Raw genomic sequence first — 20,144 nt, forward strand, 5'->3', positions numbered from 1 at the left:
TATCGAGATAAAGTGCGAAATCAATTTAAATAATACCTAGGAGCAAGAAAACAACTCCAAAAGGTCTGGGAATACCTTGGCACTTTAAAATTGCTGATGCGCGTGTTGAAAAAAAAACATGTTAACGCTCAATAGGTCAACACTTAGACAAAATTTAGGATCATTAGAATATCAATGTTAGCAACTTGATCCTATAACCTCAAAAACCCTAGAAGGCACTAGGCATGATCAAAACTCCGAGACTCGAGCATCAGAAACACAAAATTGCCCACTAAGCAGCCAAAACCCTAATCTAACAACGCAGCAAGCCGGAAAAGAGGGGGTCCCCGTTATCAATGGGGCGATGTGTGATTAGGTCACAACGGGTCTGGGTATGGTTTGGTCTAGGTTCGTTGCAGGTTCATTCACTGTCGTTCACCAAAATAATTCCCCGTCATTTGCCAAAAAATCCATACAGCTAGGGCTCAGGTAATATAGGTTTTAAAAGATAGTTTTTCGGTGTTTTCCAGCTAGCTATGTTCAATTCTTTGGGTGACATGTTGATTGCTGCAGAATCAAACATTATACATTTGAGCATGGGAGGAGTTGTTCTGAATTGCATTGCTAGCTAGGCGTGTATGACTCCTCTCCCACAACTCCCAGTCAATTGCATTGGTTGTCCACAATAAGATAATGTTTTGTTTTTGTTTAAAGTCTTTTGTTTTAATTTTTAAATAAAATTTAATATCCTTATATTTTGTTATTAAATGATTTTTTTAATTTTATTTTTATTCAATATGTTTATTTGATTGCCCTCATTTATCTTTAATAATGTTTAGTAGAATATGTTATTTATTTATTTATTTATTTTAATTTTTTTATAAATTCACATATAAAATAATATTACAATATATATTATATTATACTATAATATTATTATATTATATTATATTATATTATATTATATTATATTATATTATAATATTATCATATATTATGGGATGACCCCGCACCGCAATGGAAGGTTGCGAGGTTGTGGGTTTGATTCGCAGCATGACATGCTGCTTCAAACTATGTCAGCTGCAAGATGCCAGTCCAATACCGATGCAAGTTCTCGTGTGTGCGTACACGGTGGTAGAAAAGTGTTGACAAAGACTTTGGTTCGACCAAGGCAGGCACTTTGACCAAGGCTATGGTTGGACAACTCCTCGCGGCGAGATGGCCATTTCACACAGTATTACCCTTGAGCCTCGGGGCTTCGAACGCTGATGTTGGATGTTGTTGATTCATACACAAGTGGCGTGCTACACGGTAGCAGTAGATGCAGATTGTAGTTGTAGGCAATGCCACGGTTTGATGTGGCCTTGGAGAGATAAGGAGAAGCACGCTAGTGGTGAGATAAGGAGGACGCAATATTGGAGCGATAAGGACCGAAGGGATAAGGAGTTCAATGGAGAGATAAGGATTGGTGTTTGAAGGGATAAGGAGAAAAAAATGGAGATATAGATAGGATGGCACAAGGAGTTATAAGGGTGTTATTGCCGATCAAATCTGAGGATGAGGCCCCTCAAAAAATGTAGTCTCACTAGTTCATAGTTCCATTCAAAAGCAATTCAGCTTTGACCCATTACCGAGCAAAAAAATATATATATATATTATATTATATTATATATATATGGACATACCCGTACTCGTACCCAAGGAAAAAAAATTGTCGTACATGTGAATCTATACTCATACCCGTATCCATATATGTACCTGAACCGGTAACTTAGGTCTTCATTGTTAGGTGCTACAATATGTAGAAGATCAAGATCTATTACAACTCTTCTCTATACTAGGTAGCAGCTTTTTCAATAAAAAAAGAGGCTCAATTGAAAATTCCCTTTGCACCTGTCATTTCATTCCTAGTATGGGATCTCATTTATAAAGTGGTGGCTAGTGCTACAAACCACAACTCCCCACCCCTAGCAACTTCACACTAATTTATCCTAACTGGCAGTTCACAAATCAAGACATGACGTCTAGACGGTTGGGTAAAACATAAAATTTCTGCAGCAGGCATTTCACCATTTTTTTATTTGTTGGGCATTCAAATCATGAATATTATTGAATATCATTTCTGTTGGGTGATCAGATTGGAGATCTTATTTGTGCAGACTGTAGAAGGGGGAAGGTAAGTCATATGCAATCAAGAAAAACAAGCTTATTGATATCAGTCTGAATGGGACTGTCAACTCCAGGCTTTGTTATCTGTCCCTAGTTAGGCCATGTGTCTATGACATTGAGAGTGTTTTCTAGTGTGCTTATAGACTGAGTTAGGAATTGAAGTTCTCAAATTATGTTTCCTAAATCATTAAAATGTTGTTACTTACCTATTTATGAAATATACGATATTCATTTATGTAGTTTTCTAATGCAATATATCTAAATTTGTGTGTGGCTGCCTAGATTCATTGGTCTATTTATGTGCAACCAAATCCTAGACTACATAAATTGGTATAAATGCTGGTCAATCTTGTGGGATTACTAAAGAAGTCGATCTTGAAGACCCTGATGTTTTTTGTGTCATACCCCCGTCAAAGAGAGGTGGTCTATGCCATTGAGATCCAAAAAAAAGAAAAAAGAGAAGACAAAGCAATTGTACCAAACAGCGCTTTCTATTAAATCTGCATTATCTCATCCACAAATAATGGGTATTATTCATGAGTGTGGTGGGAAAATGTACATGACTAAAAGGCGATGAGCAGAGGTGGCAACCAATTCCTTTGAAGCCTTCAAAAACTATCGACTCAGTTAGTGTTTGAAATATCTTATGCCGGCCAATATGCTGATGACGTCTGAGATGAATCCCTTAAATGGTCAAGAGGCGTTTCTCTTTTTAGAAGACTCGATTAAAGATCTGATAATTGTTTGTGATCTTATGTATTGTCTCAGCCACCACCTTTGAAGAGGTTTAAAACAAGTTTAAGGCAGCGCCCAAAAGAAGATAATTAATATTGTACAAAAGAGAAATTGTATAAAGATTAAACTGTTAAGAATGGTCAACCAGCATATGTAAGGTTGTGTTCATTGAGTTCATTGAGCAAAATAAAGATTTAACCACTCAAGTCATATGTGTAATAAGAGTTTCACAAAGACAGCCCTTAAGCTTATAGTTATATGTTAGTTAAGGCAGCGATAAGTGAGTAAAGGATAGCAATTACTTACATTCAAAAGGCAGCGATCAAAGGACATGATCTTTTAAATGGATACCTCTTTTTCAAGAGATGTGTCTCCTCAATGAGAGATGAGGATATAAAGGGAGTAAGATATTAATGTGCAAGGAAGGAAAAGAACAGATCAGCAATTTAGATCATTAATAAAGGATCAATCAAGAGGATTGTCCATGGAATCAGGAAATAGGAAATTCTGAAAAGTAACCAGCAATATACATAGGCATGTATAATTTTAGCAAGTTTCTCAAGAATCATTAAATAAGATTATTCAAGAGATTGATTGCCAATCCATCAAGAATCTTGGGATTAGTAATTATTCATTTTTTTTTCATAAAGAAATCATATTAGGAATTGGCAAGCAAACATAATAGGGAGATGAAAGAGTACGGATTCCCTCAATTAAGTAGACCACCCATTGAGTTGGATTGTTTGTGGGCCAAGGGATCGGATTGACTTGGTTGTTTGGCTTTCTTGGGCTTACTTGTGGAGGACAGTCTCCCAGTGCCCTATTGTGCTTTCCCCTCAAGCTTCTAATATGGTTGGTTATTAGGAAAAACTAAAAAGCTATAGTGTGCACGTTTACAATAGGAATCTTCATTATCATTTTGTTTGATGTTAATAGATTAATTTCCTAAATTCAATTAATATTGTGTAATCTAGTGAAAGAATACTCTTGTAAATAAATTATATAATGGGATTTGTTATTTTTAGGCAAAAATCCAGTATTTCCCAAAAGGAGACATTACATTTTGTTGCAGGTGTGTGGATCTTATAACTACAGAGGGCTAAGAAGAAAAGTTGTCTCATTGTAAAGTTGAAGAAGTAAAGATGCTAAGGGCAGTGGCACCAAGGTCAGAAGCCTTGGAAACAACTCTAAGGAGAGTTGTATACATTGACAATAAAGTGAGGATGAAGAAGCAGCAAAAGAACCAACTGAACAAGGAGGAAAATATATGAATGAGCCTTTCATAAGGGCTCTGTATCTTATTGAAAATAGATCACAGTTAAGGACTTTGCTAGAATGGAAGTTTGAATGCTAAAGAGCTCAAGGATTGGATTGCAGAGATGGAGTACTTCGAGTTTGAAATCCATAGAAGACCCAAAAAGGGTGAAACTTGCTAATACCAAGTTGAAGGATCATGCATCCCTTTGGTGAAAATATATATAATTGGATCAATAAAGAAGGGGAAAAGAGAAGTTTTCAATTGTGGGATTGAATGGTAGCAAAGATAAAGTCAAATTTCTTCTAGCAAATTACCACCTAAATTTGTTGAACAAAAACTGTAGCATAAAGAGCTAAGTGCCAAAGCTTATACCTAGATTTTTATCAACAATGAAGAAAAAATTGCGCAGTACATTAATGGCCTCTACAAGGCTATCCAAGATCAGTTTAGTATGATTCAAGTAAGATTCATATAAGATGCCTATCAATGTACCTTGAGAGTAGAGGAGAAGCTAGCTAAAAAGCAAGAAAACAATTCCAACGGAATAAAATGATTTGGTGAAGATAAAAGTTAAGAAAAAGGTCAAGGGGAGTCTAGCACTTCTTGAAATGACAATTACAATCAAGAAATAGGAGAATGAGGAGATTCCTCCAAAGGAAGGGGGAGCTAAAAAAGAGGAAGAAATAAACAATTCACTTGCTACCAATGTGAAGAAGTTGACCATAGGGCCTTTGAGTGTCCACAAACACAACAAGATTGTGGAAGATATCATATTGTTGAATCTAACAAAGAATATGTAGCACTGTCATGACATGCAAAGGAACCTGTTGATGTGTTTTTTATGCACTTCGAACATAGAATAAAATACTAAGTATTCTATCCTCTCTTGAAAAAGGAAACCTTACGTGCTAAATGATATGACCAAGTAAGGTAACCCCAAGGTTTCTTTAGTCAGGTCTTGACTTTGCACATGGATAGACTCGGTGAATATGATGCGATATTGTTGGTATCACAAAGGGACTTACGCTTATGAATTGTAGCTGGAACTTGATCATCTGATGTAGCAATTCAGTGATGCTTTCTTCACACACTAACTCAAACTCAAATAAAAGCAAAAGGGAAAGGGTTTAGAAAATATATGTAACACCTAAGGACAATGATGATAATGTGTTATGCTTTGATAGACAAACTCCTTCAAACCAAGCTTTGCTTCATCATGATGACAACAACTACACAAGACTGGTGCAATCTCCTAAGGAAATGAAAGATCTCCACATTGTGAACCATTCATTCAAATACCCAATGTTAGCACAATCCAAATAAAACATTCACAATTGAATTATTGCAATAACGAGGTTCAGGCTAACTTTGCACTATAGCTTACAATCAGCAAACCACAAAAAGTATGAACCAAAGAATTCATCATTATATCATCGCATACATCAACCATAATCAATGAACTTCAATTAACTTTGAGAAGTAACAAGAAACCATGCAAAATGTAGAACACAACACAAAGAACCACCATAACTTCAATGAAACTTACGTATTGATGTTAACATAATCTTGGCAACAATTTCTTCTTTCCTCCTCCTCTACTTCTACTTTCTAAGGCTATCCACTATTGTCTATTGTCTATTGATCAATCGTTAAACTTTAAAAATGAGAATGCTAGGCCTTTTATTGCTCTTCCATTACAAATAAATGGCTTTGATTGATTCTCAAATCAACGGCCAAGATTTAACAATAAAACCCTAATTAGGGTTGGTTACAATTAACTCCCTCTTGACCAATGAGATCATTACCACAATTTGGATGCATATGCTACATTGAATGTGGACCAAAGAGACAATAGGAGTTGTTTCATCGAAGTTTGGTGCCCTCCACGTGTGGATTTGTCATCTTGGAATGAGTCAAATTCAGTGAATCTGGACGAGTTGATGTGGTATAACTTGATTGGGTTGATAGTGACTAGATGCCAACTTAGCATGCACAACTTGTAGATCATACTTTGAGCAATATCTCTTGATACTCAATATTATCTAATCCTTTGCCGAATGTGATGGGACATATTCCCAAATTGTATCATCTTAGTGATCAAGTTTCTAACTTTGATTAACTCTTCTAAAACTATATACTTGATCACTTTCACTCTTCCTTCCTCTAACTTGGGAATTCACCTCATTGTGATGCATTTCAATCCTTGATCCCAAATCCTTTCACCTTGGAATGTATAGCTAGTCTTGGAATTTCCTTGATGTACTAACCATGATCTTGGATTTCCGGAGGAAATTTAAGATTGTTGCAACATTCCTTCATCATTATTGCATTGGCTTGAAGATCTTGAGCTCTTCATTGCATATATAAATGTGGTTTCTTATTACTAATGAACTCCTCATTTGCCACCATTGTTTGTGATGCACAACCTCACCCTTTGCTTTGTGAAATCTTGATGCTCCCACTCATTGACTAGGGCAGAATTGCAATCACAATCTCTTCATATGAAAATTGCATGACATTCGTGAGATTGCGCCCTCCTTGGGTGGGATTGCAATCCTAATGTTCAATTGTGCCCCCTTCTCTTACTCCATCTTTGGCAACCTTCGCTTGGACATGATTGCAAGGGTTGCATGCAAATGCGCCCATACTTAGGTAAATTTTTTTGGAACATGTCTTTGAAGATCCTTGACTTCATGTGATCGAATCCCTTATTGCATTATTGGGAAGGAGACTGTATAGCTTTGAATGTGATCGATCTCCTATCAGCAATGGCAAATGTTGTAGGTAGAATTGCAAGATTTTCAAACCCTTGAGAGGGATTGCAAAGAGGTCTTGCAATTGTGCCATCCTTGATAAACTTAGGCAAATGCATTACTTGAAGAAGAGTGGGCGAGATTGCAGGGTTGTCTTGCAATTGTGCTCATCCTTACTCAAAACTCAAGGGCAGGTTTGCAATTCTGATGTGTAATAGCACCCCCTTTGTGATGTGATTTCCTTGAACTTTCCTCGATGCCTTGATATCTTCTTCATGTTGCAACTGAGTCTTTCCTCTTTGCCTTTCACTATCCCACTTTTGAATATGTTGATGCCTTCTTTTATCATGATGTTGTCCTCAATGTTAGCCTCCCCCTCCATGCATAGCTTCTTGCATCCATCATTCCTTGTAAAGCCTTTCCAACATCAACCTTGCTCCTATTCCTTGGGTACATCACCTAAAAATAGAGAACAAAATGAATAATAATGATAATGAGATCTTTATGCTAATGAAATATAAAACTAAAGTGTGAATTTGAGGCTTTTCATTTTGACAACTTTAAATGGATTCCTGTGCTAATCAACTCCTCATGATCTCTAACTCCCTTTTGCATGAAATTGCCCTATTGTGATCTGATTTTCAGCACTTAAAGGTCATCTTGCAATTTTAATCATCAGCTCCTTTATCCCCTTACTAATCACCTGATCAAACTCAGGTTTATTGCTGATAATTCTTCTTGAAATATACTTTCAAATTGCTTTGAATGAATGAGAAATGATTGTTCTCCAACTTATATTTATATAGAACTTATCAACTCCAAAGAGAGTCGGCTTCATTGTTTTTTGCTTTAATTTCAATTTTGTTTTAACTCTCAAAACCTTGCGCTAAAGGGAGATAATGTTATGTCAGCCTTGTTTTACTTCTATATTCCACACACTTTAAACTACTTACCAAGCCGACCTGGACCTATTCCCTAGCAAGATTTGCATTGTATATATATGTGTTCAAGAGCAGGGATTCGAGGCAATCGTGCAAAGACAATTTCGGGATTTTTTTGACTGCATGTATAATTTCGGAATTCTAGGGTCACAATGGATGATTTTGAACTTTTGGCCTCCCCATGTAAGAAATCGGAGATTTAGGCATCTTGTGTACAAATTCAGAAGTTTGGAGGAGGTATGTAAGAAATATGGATTTTCAAATCTTCTTGTAGGATTTCAGACCTTTGAGGGTGCCATGTACTACGTGTGCCATACCTTTGCATTTTAAGGGATCTTGCTATGAGCTGACTTCATCAACTTTAAAGCCTTCACCTATATGTCATTGACAACCTCATTAAGGTCAGCTTTCATTGAGTCAATTACATGTTTTGTTCAAGGCAAGAGGTGGCAAGTTTTAGCAATGCTTATGTATAACAACTACCAAGGTCAAGATTCCATGCTACTCATGCATAACAAGGGTGAACTTAGAAATATGTCTTGCATAAAAAAAAGGTCGGAAATAACAAAGGGTTGTGCAAAGACATGGGTGGAAATTAACATACTTCATGTATTGATTATCCAAGGTCGGACTTTAAGAATGCTTGTGCATTGATCACCAAGGGCGGGATTTCGCTATGAGCATGCATTGGAGATCAAATGACAAGGTTGGGTTTTGAGAAACCTCATGTACAAATTGCCGAAGTCAGATTCTCATCATGCCTATGCACTGCTTGCTAAGTCGAAGTTCTACACATCCCATGCACTTCTTGCTAAGGTAACGTCGGATTTCCACCATGTGTGTGCATTAAAAGAGGTTGGAATTTAAGGATGGTTGTGTATAAACCAAAGGGCAGAATTTCATCATGCTCATGCAACGAAAAAGGTTACAAGTGTGGAAATCCTCTAAGGTTGTGCAATGAATTCCACAAAAGTCATGCATTGCAACAGTTAAATTTAATATTGGGCGAAATTGCAAGGGGACCTTGCTATTCCCCCCCAAAAATAATCAAAACACCTCTTACCTCCTCATGAATCATTCTCAACAACGTCTTGCATTCTGACAACATTTACAAGTCCTGACAACTTTTGACAACTTAGACAACTTTGACAAGATTTTGCAACATTTGACCATATTGACAACTTTTACAATCTCATCCTTCTCACAAGCAAAAGACTAAAACTACGAAACTACTGCCAAGCCAAGACAACTACCTAAAACACTAAGCTAAGAAAGCGAAAAGAGGGGGTCCCCATTTGCAATGGGTGATGTGTGAAAGTCACAACAAAACCTAAGCAAGGGGAGGCCCTCATGATGAGGGTATTGCTGAAATCAAAGTAGAAAGAGCATGAAGCAGCTCAAAGAAAGAATGTTTTTAGGACTATATGCAAGTCCAAGGATAAGTGTTGCAAAGTTGTGGTTGACAATGGGGGCGTGGATAACCCGGTATCCAATGAAATGATGCAGAAGCTAAAACTGAAACGAATCCCACATCCAAAACCATACAAGGTATCTTCGCTGCAAAAAGAACAACAACTTTTGATAAATGAAAAATGCTTAATTGAATTTCATATAGAGGTATATCAAGATGAAATATTGTGTGATATTATACCCATGGATCTTGTCACATTATATTAGGTAGACCATGACAATACAACAATAAATCTATCCATGATAGCAAGAACACCTACATCATCATCAAGAATGAAAAAGAATAAACATTTAAGGAAAGTATCTCTTTGCTATAATACTTTGGTGACAAAGCAAATGCTAAGAGATGCATGGGGTCATCATCTTGTTCCAATGGTCAGCAATGATCTTTTGTATACTTTGGAAAAAAGTTTCCATTAGGTCATGTTCCTCGGCTTCTATTATATTTCTTATTTTCTCAGCCATCAAGTCCATGCCATCATAAGTTTTATCCAAACATGGCCAATTTGTATCAACATACCTAATCATGGTGACAATAGGCTCAATGAAACTCAAAACATATTCCACACATGCTCACCACTCATCATCTAGGATCAATTCGTTTATTTTTTAGGGCTCTTTTGTGCTTCAGCACCTCCATACACTCCATGGGTTGTTGATGAACATAGAACTCAATGCCTCCCACACCTTCACAAGTCATCTTCAAACAATTGTATGAGATACAAATCAAGTTTTAGCAACCTAACATGGTATAAAAAAATGCATGCAACATATTAATAATTAAAAACAAAAGTTAAAAAATAAAATTTGAATTAGTAAAATTACCTTTAACAACTCCAACTTGGAAAAGGTCCTGAAGATGCCTTGTGAAATATGATGATTAGTCACAAATATTTGGATATCCCTGCCCTCCGTGTAGATTTGTTTGACCCACTCAATTTGTGAGCCAATCATTTCCAATAACAAATAAAGTGAGTGAACCCCACATGGTGTCCAAAAAATGTGACTGTATGTACCCTCCACTATACAACTAGCTGCCCAACAATTTTCAACATTGTCCACTGTTGCTTGGACAACATTTTCAAGGCACACAATTTCAATGGATTCTATGAGGATATTAGCAATGAAAGTTGCATCTCTCACTTGCCCCTCATAATCGAGTGCCTTCACAAACATCGCCCCTTTAGGGAACACTACTATAGCCTTGATCAATGGTCTATTTCTGAAATCTTTCCATCCATCAAAAATGGACACACTTCTTTTAGGCCATATATCCTTGATTGCTCTTAACAATGCCTCTATTGAAGCTTTCCCCTTTGCCAATAAGTTGGTTCGCAACTTTTCATATCTAGGACTAACATAATCATAAGGTGTATTGGAAATAGCCATCACCATATCCCACCAATATGGTGATCTAACAAGGTTAAAAGGAAGCCCAATGCCATAAATGCAATGAGCAATTCTTTGAACTGCAATCTCTCTCGCTTCATTCTTTAAGGCCTTCTCCTATGGACCTCTTTACGTAAATCCAAAACATTCTCACCTCCTGAAGATGGTAGGTGGCATGGGCATGAAAAGATGTAGGTCAGCCATTCAGTTTTTGCAAGTTTTTCTTGGCAAGAGGGTGTTGAAGAGTATTTGAACTATTATATGCTATGTCAATGTCATCCTATTCTTTGATATAAGCCAATATTTGATGCTTTGGCAACCCTTTTTATTTGGCCTTAGACAAACTCTTATTCCTTGTAAAGGAATAGCGCACAAGTGTGTTTTCACTCAAGAATACGAGTTCTTATACTCATTTACACGTTGGTTGAAATGCCAAAGATATCCCCCACCACTAGAAAATTATTTAATCATTGTTGTATGTCGCCAAAGAGGTGATGATACATCAAATTTAAATGAACTCTTTACATTTGGGGTCAACAAACTAGAACTACCAACCATTTTGTATGGACCTACACAAAAAGAATTACAAATTATTAAATTAACAACCCTACAACTCAAAAAAAAGAAAAAAAAAATGGCATCATCACCTCTTATGCATAAAAAAAAAATTAAATCAAAACTCACCAAAAAACATTTTTAAAAAATTGAAATTTTTTGAAAAAAACATGAAACATCTTCAATAAATTATTCAAAACTTGAAGAAAATGAAAGATTTGCTCAACTTTGACGGTTAAATCTTTTTTCTGCAGCTATTTATTTCCTATTGGTGTAGATTTAACTCTCCTATAGCCCTCACCTTCAAAAAAATGGCAACTTAGAGGTAAAGAAAAATGCAATTTTGGCCTTTTGTGTTTATCAAATGAGTTGAAAACTTTGTTATGCCCTCACTTTATGGCGACCAATTCCTCTTGGGAGAGTTTTTTTTAATGCTTTTTAAATGTTTTAATGCATATTCTAGGCCACATGCCACAAATATGCATGTGTTCACCCAAGCAGTACCCTAGTTGTACCCAAGCCAAACTCGGACCCATTCTCAAGTTTCAACCAATACAATTCTAGCATAGCTTTTTAAGTCTTTTTTTTCCTTTTTTTTTTAAATTTGCATGCAATTCTAGTAGAATTTTTATTGTAGAATTGTAAAAAGATAAAAACAAGTTCATTGTATACTCTAATGAATCCCAAATGGATCTGTTTGACTCCCCAAGGCTTTAGGCCAAATTCCAAAACAATTCAAGCCTTTTTATTGTATATAATCCTAAAGAAAGCGGCCTTGATGCACTTCCATTAAGGATGCTTTGGCCAAGCTTTTCCTATCACATTTGAATAGATGCCTAAGTTCTATAAACAAATGATTACCCTGTTTGGATGAATGCCTATCCTATATGGACGGATGCCTATCCCGTATGGATAGATAATTACCTAAGTATACAATTGAATGAACACTTAAGAAATTAACAAATGATTAAAGTTATAACAAAAAAAGGGTGATTTTTTTTGGTAAAACTTGATGGTTATTACAGTTCCTCACCTTCGTTCCCTCTTCCATCAAGGCTTCAAAGTTTCCAACTTTCCCATTACACCTTCTCCACCAAAACCTTGCCCCTTCACAAAAATTTTCAAGAATTACACTTCCCCTCACCAGCATGCCTCACCTTTGAACTCTAACACCCAAAATCCAACTCTCCCACCTCTTTCCACCATTCATCCTCGCCTATTTCACTACACATCTACAGCTTCATTAATACCCAAATGATAACAGGTCTTCCAAAAAAACACCCACCAACACAAACACAGTATTCAAGGTTTAGGACATGGTATTCAAGGTTAAGCATGTGGATCCCTATACCTCCAGCTATGTGAAAGGGAAGACAGTTTCAATCGCCATTAGATAGTTAGAGTTTCAAACCCTACAGGACACCTCACTATTATCGCTAACGATTGTTGTAGTTCATAGGGAACATTCTGAAATGCCTCCCAGTCACATTTTTGCACATGCACATGCAATCCCAAGCACAATTCAAAAGGAAAATGGTGCTTCATAGGTACAAGCAATCCTCGCTACATACCAACCTTGAGCAAGAAACTATTGCTGCAAATTTTGATGCCCTTTCTATGTGTATTAAAGATTCAAAGGCTTCATGGAATAATTATACTGAAAAAATACACAAAAACCATTAGCAAAACTCATTGTGAGCACTTGTGTTCAAGCGTCCGATTATGAGGACAAAAATCAGTAGATCTATTAGATGTCAAAGAATGAAAACCCAACGATCTCATTCACCAAAGGACGAAACCCCTCTTAGATAAAGGAACAGTCTCACCTTGAGATCGTATTGGAGCTTTAACGGTACTGGAAGCCCCAATGCTGCATCATTTATCCAAGTTGCGAGTGGTCATATTGTAAGCAGTGGATTTACATTTAATAATGGTTGTTGTGCAGCATTTTGTAATGTAATACAGATCTCCACAATATAAGAAATACTCTACAATACATTTTCCTTTTTTGTGAGTCTGATTGTAATCTAGGTTTAGCGGATTAGAATAAATACATTTATATCTGCTGTCTATCATTTTTTGTGGACCAACCAATAATATTAGAGTTTATTGTTATTTGGATGATGATAATCAGAAATTCCTGGGTTTGCTAGTGTTGATGTAGACTTGAGTATGGTTTGTCATTTAGGATAAAATAATGAAGTTTGAAGCATTAAATGAGTCGTTAATGCTACTATGTTTACATTAGTATGGTGTAGGGTTTCTAAGGCTCTGGTTTTAATAATTTAAGATTGGAATTTAAATAGCCAGAATATTTGCATAAATACTTGTTGGAGACATTACACTGTGCAGATTCGCCTTCTTTGAGAACCTCGGACTTAATCACGGACTCCTCCTTTGTTATTGTAACAAGTTTAAGTTCTGGGAACTGGACCACAGTTATTAAAAGAAATCTTCTTCAAAGAAGCAAGCTGCAAGGAAAATGATGCTCCATTCCCAGATTAGGAAAGGTAAATCAACTTTGATTGGTTTTTTGGTTAGTGGTGTAATGTCCCCTACTTGATCTATTTCAATATACTAAAATTGATTGATATTCTTCAATTAGTTATTAACAAGTTCTTATTTATTTTGCTCATTAGATGATTAATTTCAGTATTCATAGTTTCTAATATAGATATCAGACCCTGCTACTACTTCAGTTTTAAGGGAGAAGGGTCTATGTATGTTACCAAAGCGCTTAGAGACCAAATACAATAGGTTCCCTCAAAGTTTACAGATCCAAGCCCTTACCTATCTTGGGTCTATACCCTCAAGACTTATGGGTCGCTGATCCCCACCCTATCTTGGGACTTAACCTATTGCTTGGATTTAGACTGCCCCTCTTTGGAACATCTCATTCCCATCTTCTTAAATACTGACAGTAATAACATGATTTAGACTATAAGTATACTAATTTCTTATGTATTATGAATATATATGAAATTAAGTATGGCTGCCATACATATTGCAGTCCATATTAATATTACTATTAATTCTGCATAAGAACATTATCAGGTTTCATATATTAAGCATACATACTCAGCTCATCCCCATGCATACCACCAAGAACAAAGATGTTACTGCTTGTAACTTAATAACAGTTCTGATCTTATCAATCCATGGTGATGCTATTGGATGCTTTGATTCCTTTCCTTTATATCTCTCAATGTGAGGGAGAGGTCACACCTCTTCATCATGCATTCCCTTTGGCAAGAGACACACCCTTTCACCATTAGCACCTTTTGAAAGAGTGCAACTCTTCATTATTTCTGCCCCTTGAAAGGGACATAACCTTTCATAACCAGATCTGCACTTCTTATTTAAATCAGATCTGCACTTCTCATTTTTCAAATTCTCCCCCCCTCAAATGAGTTTCTCTTATCCCTTTTATATCTCACATTTGAGTAAGTCACAACTTATCATTTCATGCCTTTTGACCTTTCATTAACTTTAATCAAATTTTAATTATATTTAATTATATTCTTTTATATTTTTATTTTAATTTTTATATTTATTCTTTTGTACTTTAATTTTATTATTATTTATTATTAAATTATATTTCAAAGTAGGGACATTACAAGTGGATGGAAGGTTTACTGCTCTTGAACATCATAGCAGGATATTGATAATTCCAAAAAATTCATGGAGTCATTGTCTGTAAATGGCAGATCATTTTTGTTATTTAGAATTTTAATTTAAAATGAAAGAAGAGCCCAATCCCTCAATTCATGTATCAAATAAAAAAGGTTGACCTTCACTTGTATTTACATTTCTCTTTGTGTTGTATTGAAAGTTCTTCATCAGTCCATTAGTCTCAATTTTCTGGGAAGTATCTAAATGATACTCTTTGATTAGTACAAGAAAACTGAAAATTACCAATATGATGGCCTATTGAACAGAATATTATCTTTCCAATTTAAGGTTTGCAAAATAAGTGCATCATCATCCCTCCCTTTAAACTGGCAATTTTCCAAGGGCCTGTAAAGTCACAACAGTAGCTCCAGAGTGGTGTACACAATTATCCGTATAAAATCTAAAAGGGATCAGTGTCACTGATTTAATTGGGCATTGCACACACTAATGACAAGAGAACTATACATACCTGCTAGAAGAAGTAGTGCCTAGTTGATATTATTTTCCATACAAAAAAAATTCACAGTAAATGGAAGAATGGAACAATAGAAGTTTCCTTAGTGTGAGCATGTCTGCAGTTGCACAATCTCTGCCCATGTATAAATTCGCACGAAGTAAGTAGTGCCATTTTCTGAATGGAACAAAAATTTGCAATAATTCTACAGAAATAAAAGAAAAATCACCTTGTATAAGATCAAGAATACCCAACTCATTCTCAGAGCTGTCAAATACAAATACGAAGTATAAAGTTGCATAGTGCTTGTACACCAGCTTTGTATCCTGCATTCAATGAGAGTGAATATTTATGGTTGTCAATTTATGGCTGTACATCATAGAAAACAAACTTGATAAAGCTAACATGGAAAATATTAACCAACAAAATTTTTGACAAAGTAAGATTCTCTCTAATCTGGGTCTAAAATGTATATTACAAACTGAGCTTTATTGTGATACTGTTAAATGGAATTTCACACACAAATACATTCCACTAGGCAACTGTAACATGAAATTTCAAGGAGTAAAAGGCTGCAATCAGTATGTAATTGTATGTGCCATATGGTAAGCGACCTGGCGGAGCTGGCAGAGGTGGCAGTGTTGTGGGGGGACGTTCACTGTCCCAGGGATGTGGGGTTTTGTGGGGGGGCGGAGGTGTCCCCATGGAACACTGCTTAATACAGCTAACAACCAAATATTTTATCAAATAATTTAAATCCCAAAGCAATACAATACAAGCTCAGTTTGATCTTTAAATTTGAAAAATTATTCTCATCAATAGCAGGGAAAAAGGAAATATCATCAACAAATTGCATATCAATCAGCTCAATTTTTGAAAGTTTAAGTCCTTTTCCAGACAATTAAAAAGAAGTCAACCTTAGCAGAAAATGTAAAGCTTCTGCAGCAACAACACACAGAGAAGGGGCAAGAGGACAACCCTGTCTAATGGATTTTTGCACACTCGATGGAGATGGTAGCTTACCATTTATCTTAGTTTGAGCATTGGCATCCTCAAACAAGATATTAATCCACCTATGAAACTTCTCTTTAAAACCACTGGCTTCCAACATAGGCAGTATGAATGGCCATGCAATCCTCTCATATGCTTTCTCAAAATTTGTAAAACCGTACATATAGATTGCTCAAAATCCTTGGCCCATTTAAGGCCTTCCCAACTGATAATTAAATTTTCTAATATAGATCTTCCTTTGACAAAACCAATTTCTAACCCAAAAACCACCTTTGGGAGAATTTTCCTCAACCTCAGAGCAATAACCTTATCAATTATTAGAATAATATTAAATTATTAAAATATAAGGCTTACAGTTGTAATAAAGTCACCTTAGTGACAAGTTTTATTTCTATTTTTTAAAAGCTCGCTTTTTAACTTTTAAGTGAGTCTTGTACTGCTTATCCGTTTGGATGGTTTCATTCTCCAATCTCTATATAAGGAGATGTACCTCATTGCAATTGTATCTTGTTAATTAATAAAATATTAAAATATTGTGTTCTATTAATTTTTGCACTATGTTATCTAAGCAGAGGGTCACGTGAAACAAAGTTGAATCTTGCAGAAAAACTCATGAAGGATTGAAGATTAAATCACAGGTTGGCTTTTTTTGTGTGAGAAGATTTATTTTATAAATTGTGTAGGAATTTTCATGCAAAATAACTTGCATGTCCATGTATGTGAGTTGCATGTACTTGCATGTTATTAGAATAATAATTTGTTATTATATCTTTAATGATCAATATTGTAATATTAGTTAGATTAGCTAATTTCCTTTTCTGTCGTCTATGATCGATTGTTTCTTTTAGAAACATTGTATCTATAATTGCTATATGTAAATATCATTCTTTCAATAATAATCAGGAAATTACTATTTAATTAACATGGTATCAGAGCGAGAAAATTTTCTTGACCTCTACTAAGAAATTTTTTGAATTTCTTCAGAGTCCATTTTTTATTTGTAATCCACGATTTTTAAATTGCATGAGACTGTTTTGTGAAGGTTTTCTGGGATCATTTTTGGTCTGCATTTTTGTGAGCACTAACCAGCATGATTCTCAGTTGTCTAGCCGCGCAAGGGTTTCACCTTCAGTTTTTTGCGCGTTTGTGTTCGTGGCTCGCATTTGTGTTCGTGATTCATGTTAATTTTAGCAATCAGATTAATCAATAAATAACAGAAAATCAGAATGCAATGAAGAACAAACACATAACACACAGATACCCTGGGAAAACCTCCCTCTTGAAGGAAAAACCCAGCATCAAAAAGGTCTCAGATCTGATTGTATTAGGGCAAAAATAAACAATTACAAATTCGCCCAGCTAGGGCTAGATAGGAGCAGACTTATCTGAATGTTAAACTCAGATCTGAACTTAGCTGAATTCCAATGTGATAATGAGCAGACCCTAGGGCAGAGTAGAATTAGATTTCTTCAGCCTGAAGATGCACGCACAGCATGAAGGGAAGTCACCACCTTTGAGATGATTCGCATGACAAAGAGACCTCCCAAACAAGTTCGCTATGCAAGGAATTAGATTCGCTGTTCTCCAAAGTGAATTCACTGGTCTTGAATGCTAGCAGATCAGAATTTGTATAGCAGAAGATATTTGCTCAACAGAAGTAGATTTTTGCTGGAGGAGTGATTGTGTTCTAAGGCTTTATCTTGCCTTACATATATATGAGTTACAAATGATCTAATAGTCTTGGTCGGCCACAAGGAATTTGGCGCCAAGATGTAATTTGAATTTACAATTACAAGTTACATCCACTTTGAGTCTTGCCCTATAACAAGTTACCCTTTACATTTTGCTTATGCGCCCAAATAGGGCCTGCCCTTTTAATATTACAAGTTACAATTTTGGGCCCAGCCCCAATTACATTAAGTGACCGCATAAGTCATCACAATATACAATAAATTTTAATGGCCAAGGGCCACATTAAAATTTAATATGCTAGGAATTCGACCTAGCTATTTTCAACACTCCCTCTTAGCTAGAGAGGATTCCCCCAAAAAAAATAACCAAGTTATATTGTGATCATCACCATGACACTCTCAGAGGGTGATAAAAGAAAATTCATGGACTCTTTCCATAAAATCCATCTTGCATTGCCCGTAGAGGATGGATCCACCTTGCATTGCCCGCAAAGGGTGGAGGAGGTCTTTCACCTCAACCTTCTCCCCGAGAAGGATTCAATGTCACCTTGCATTGCCCGCAAAGGGTGGAGGAGGTCTTTCACCTCAACCTTCTCCCCGAGAAGGATTCAATGTCACCTTGCATTGCCCGCAGAGGGTGACTCCACCTTGCATTGCCCGCAAAGGGTGGAAGATGCAACTTAGTGCATGCATCATTGGGACTGAGACTCCCTCTCAGCCAAAGTTGTGTTCTCAACAACTCCAAGTCTCTCTTTGAAGTACTCAAACTTCACTAAAGCAAGAGGCTTGGTGAGGAGATCTGCAATCTACTCATCAGTGCTGACATATTTCAGCTGAATGGCACCCATCTTTACCATATCACGAAACATGGTGATAATGGGTTTCCACATGTTTTGACCTATCATGAAACACAGGATTAACAGACATCTTAATACAACTCTGATTGTCACAATGAATGACTGTGGGTTCCCAAGGTTGTCCAAACAACCCAGCAAGAAGCTTGTGAAGCCATACTGCTTCTCTTGACGCCACACTTGACGCAATGTACTCAGCTTCTGCAGTACTCAATGGTGATTTGGAGGAGGAGGTCTACATGATGCTCCCTCAAGGATTCAAGGTTGCAAGAAAAGAGCACCAGGTATGTAGACTGGTGAAGGCTCTTTATGGGCTAAAACAAGCCCCCAAGGCATGGTACATCAAGATTGATCAATATTGGTTGCATAGGGCTTTCAGAGAAGTCCTTCAGATCCCAACTTGTATGTCAAGAGCGTTGGTAATGACATAGTTCTTATTGTCATCTATGTGGATGATATCATCATTACTAGTAATGGAGCACAATTCTTGAGAAAATCAAACTGAATTTGTGTCAAGTGTTTGATATGACAAATTTGGGACTTTTGCATTATTGTCTCAGTGTAGAGGTTTGGTAGACAGGTGACAGTATTTTCATTTCTTAGTCGAAGTATGCTAGGAGTTTGTTGGACAAGTTCAGGATGATAGATTGCAAACCCTCATCTACACCTATGGAGAAAGGGCTAAAACTATCAGCCAAATCAGATTCACCAATGGTGAATGAGTCAGCATTCAAGCAACTAATTGGCAACCTCATCTATCTTTCAACCACTGGATCTAAGTTATGTTGTGAGCTACATTTCTTGCTTCATGAGAGCCCTTAAGGTAGAACATTGGATTGCAACAAAGTGTGTATTGAGATATGTGAAAGGGACACCTAACTTTGGCATTTTGTACCGCAAAAGCAAAGATCCTCAGTTGATTAGTTATACAGTCTTAGATTGGGCAGGTCTTGTTCATGACAAGATGTCTACTTCTACGTATGTCTTCAATCTTGGTACAAGTGCAGTCACATGGACCAACAAGAAGCAGCAAGTGGTAGCTCTTTCCTCGACAGAATCAGAGTATTGGGGAACTGTTAAAGTGTTGAGAACACAGTTATACTGAGAGGGGGGGGTGAATCAATATAAACTTTTACTTTTTCAACTTAATAAACAAAGCACATACCTTTATCTCAAAACATATTCATTGCATACTAACATTCACATGAGATCT

At 36.3% G+C, this 20,144-nt stretch overlaps 1 protein-coding gene across 1 annotated transcript in view; it reads right to left on the minus strand.

Annotated features, from left to right (window-relative positions):
• LOC131035107 (AP-3 complex subunit sigma) overlaps positions 1–20,144 on the minus strand; it is a 109,331-nt gene that overhangs the window by 19,431 nt on the left and 69,756 nt on the right. Inside the window, exon 4 of the mRNA XM_057966745.2 lies at positions 15,605–15,701. Coding sequence (XP_057822728.1) covers positions 15,605–15,701 — 97 coding nt within the window. The remainder of the gene's footprint in view (positions 1–15,604; positions 15,702–20,144) is intronic.

The sequence above is a fragment of the Cryptomeria japonica genome, chromosome 6, assembly GCF_030272615.1.
Source record: "Cryptomeria japonica chromosome 6, Sugi_1.0, whole genome shotgun sequence".
In the NCBI taxonomy this organism is placed as follows: Eukaryota; Viridiplantae; Streptophyta; class Pinopsida; order Cupressales; family Cupressaceae; genus Cryptomeria; species Cryptomeria japonica.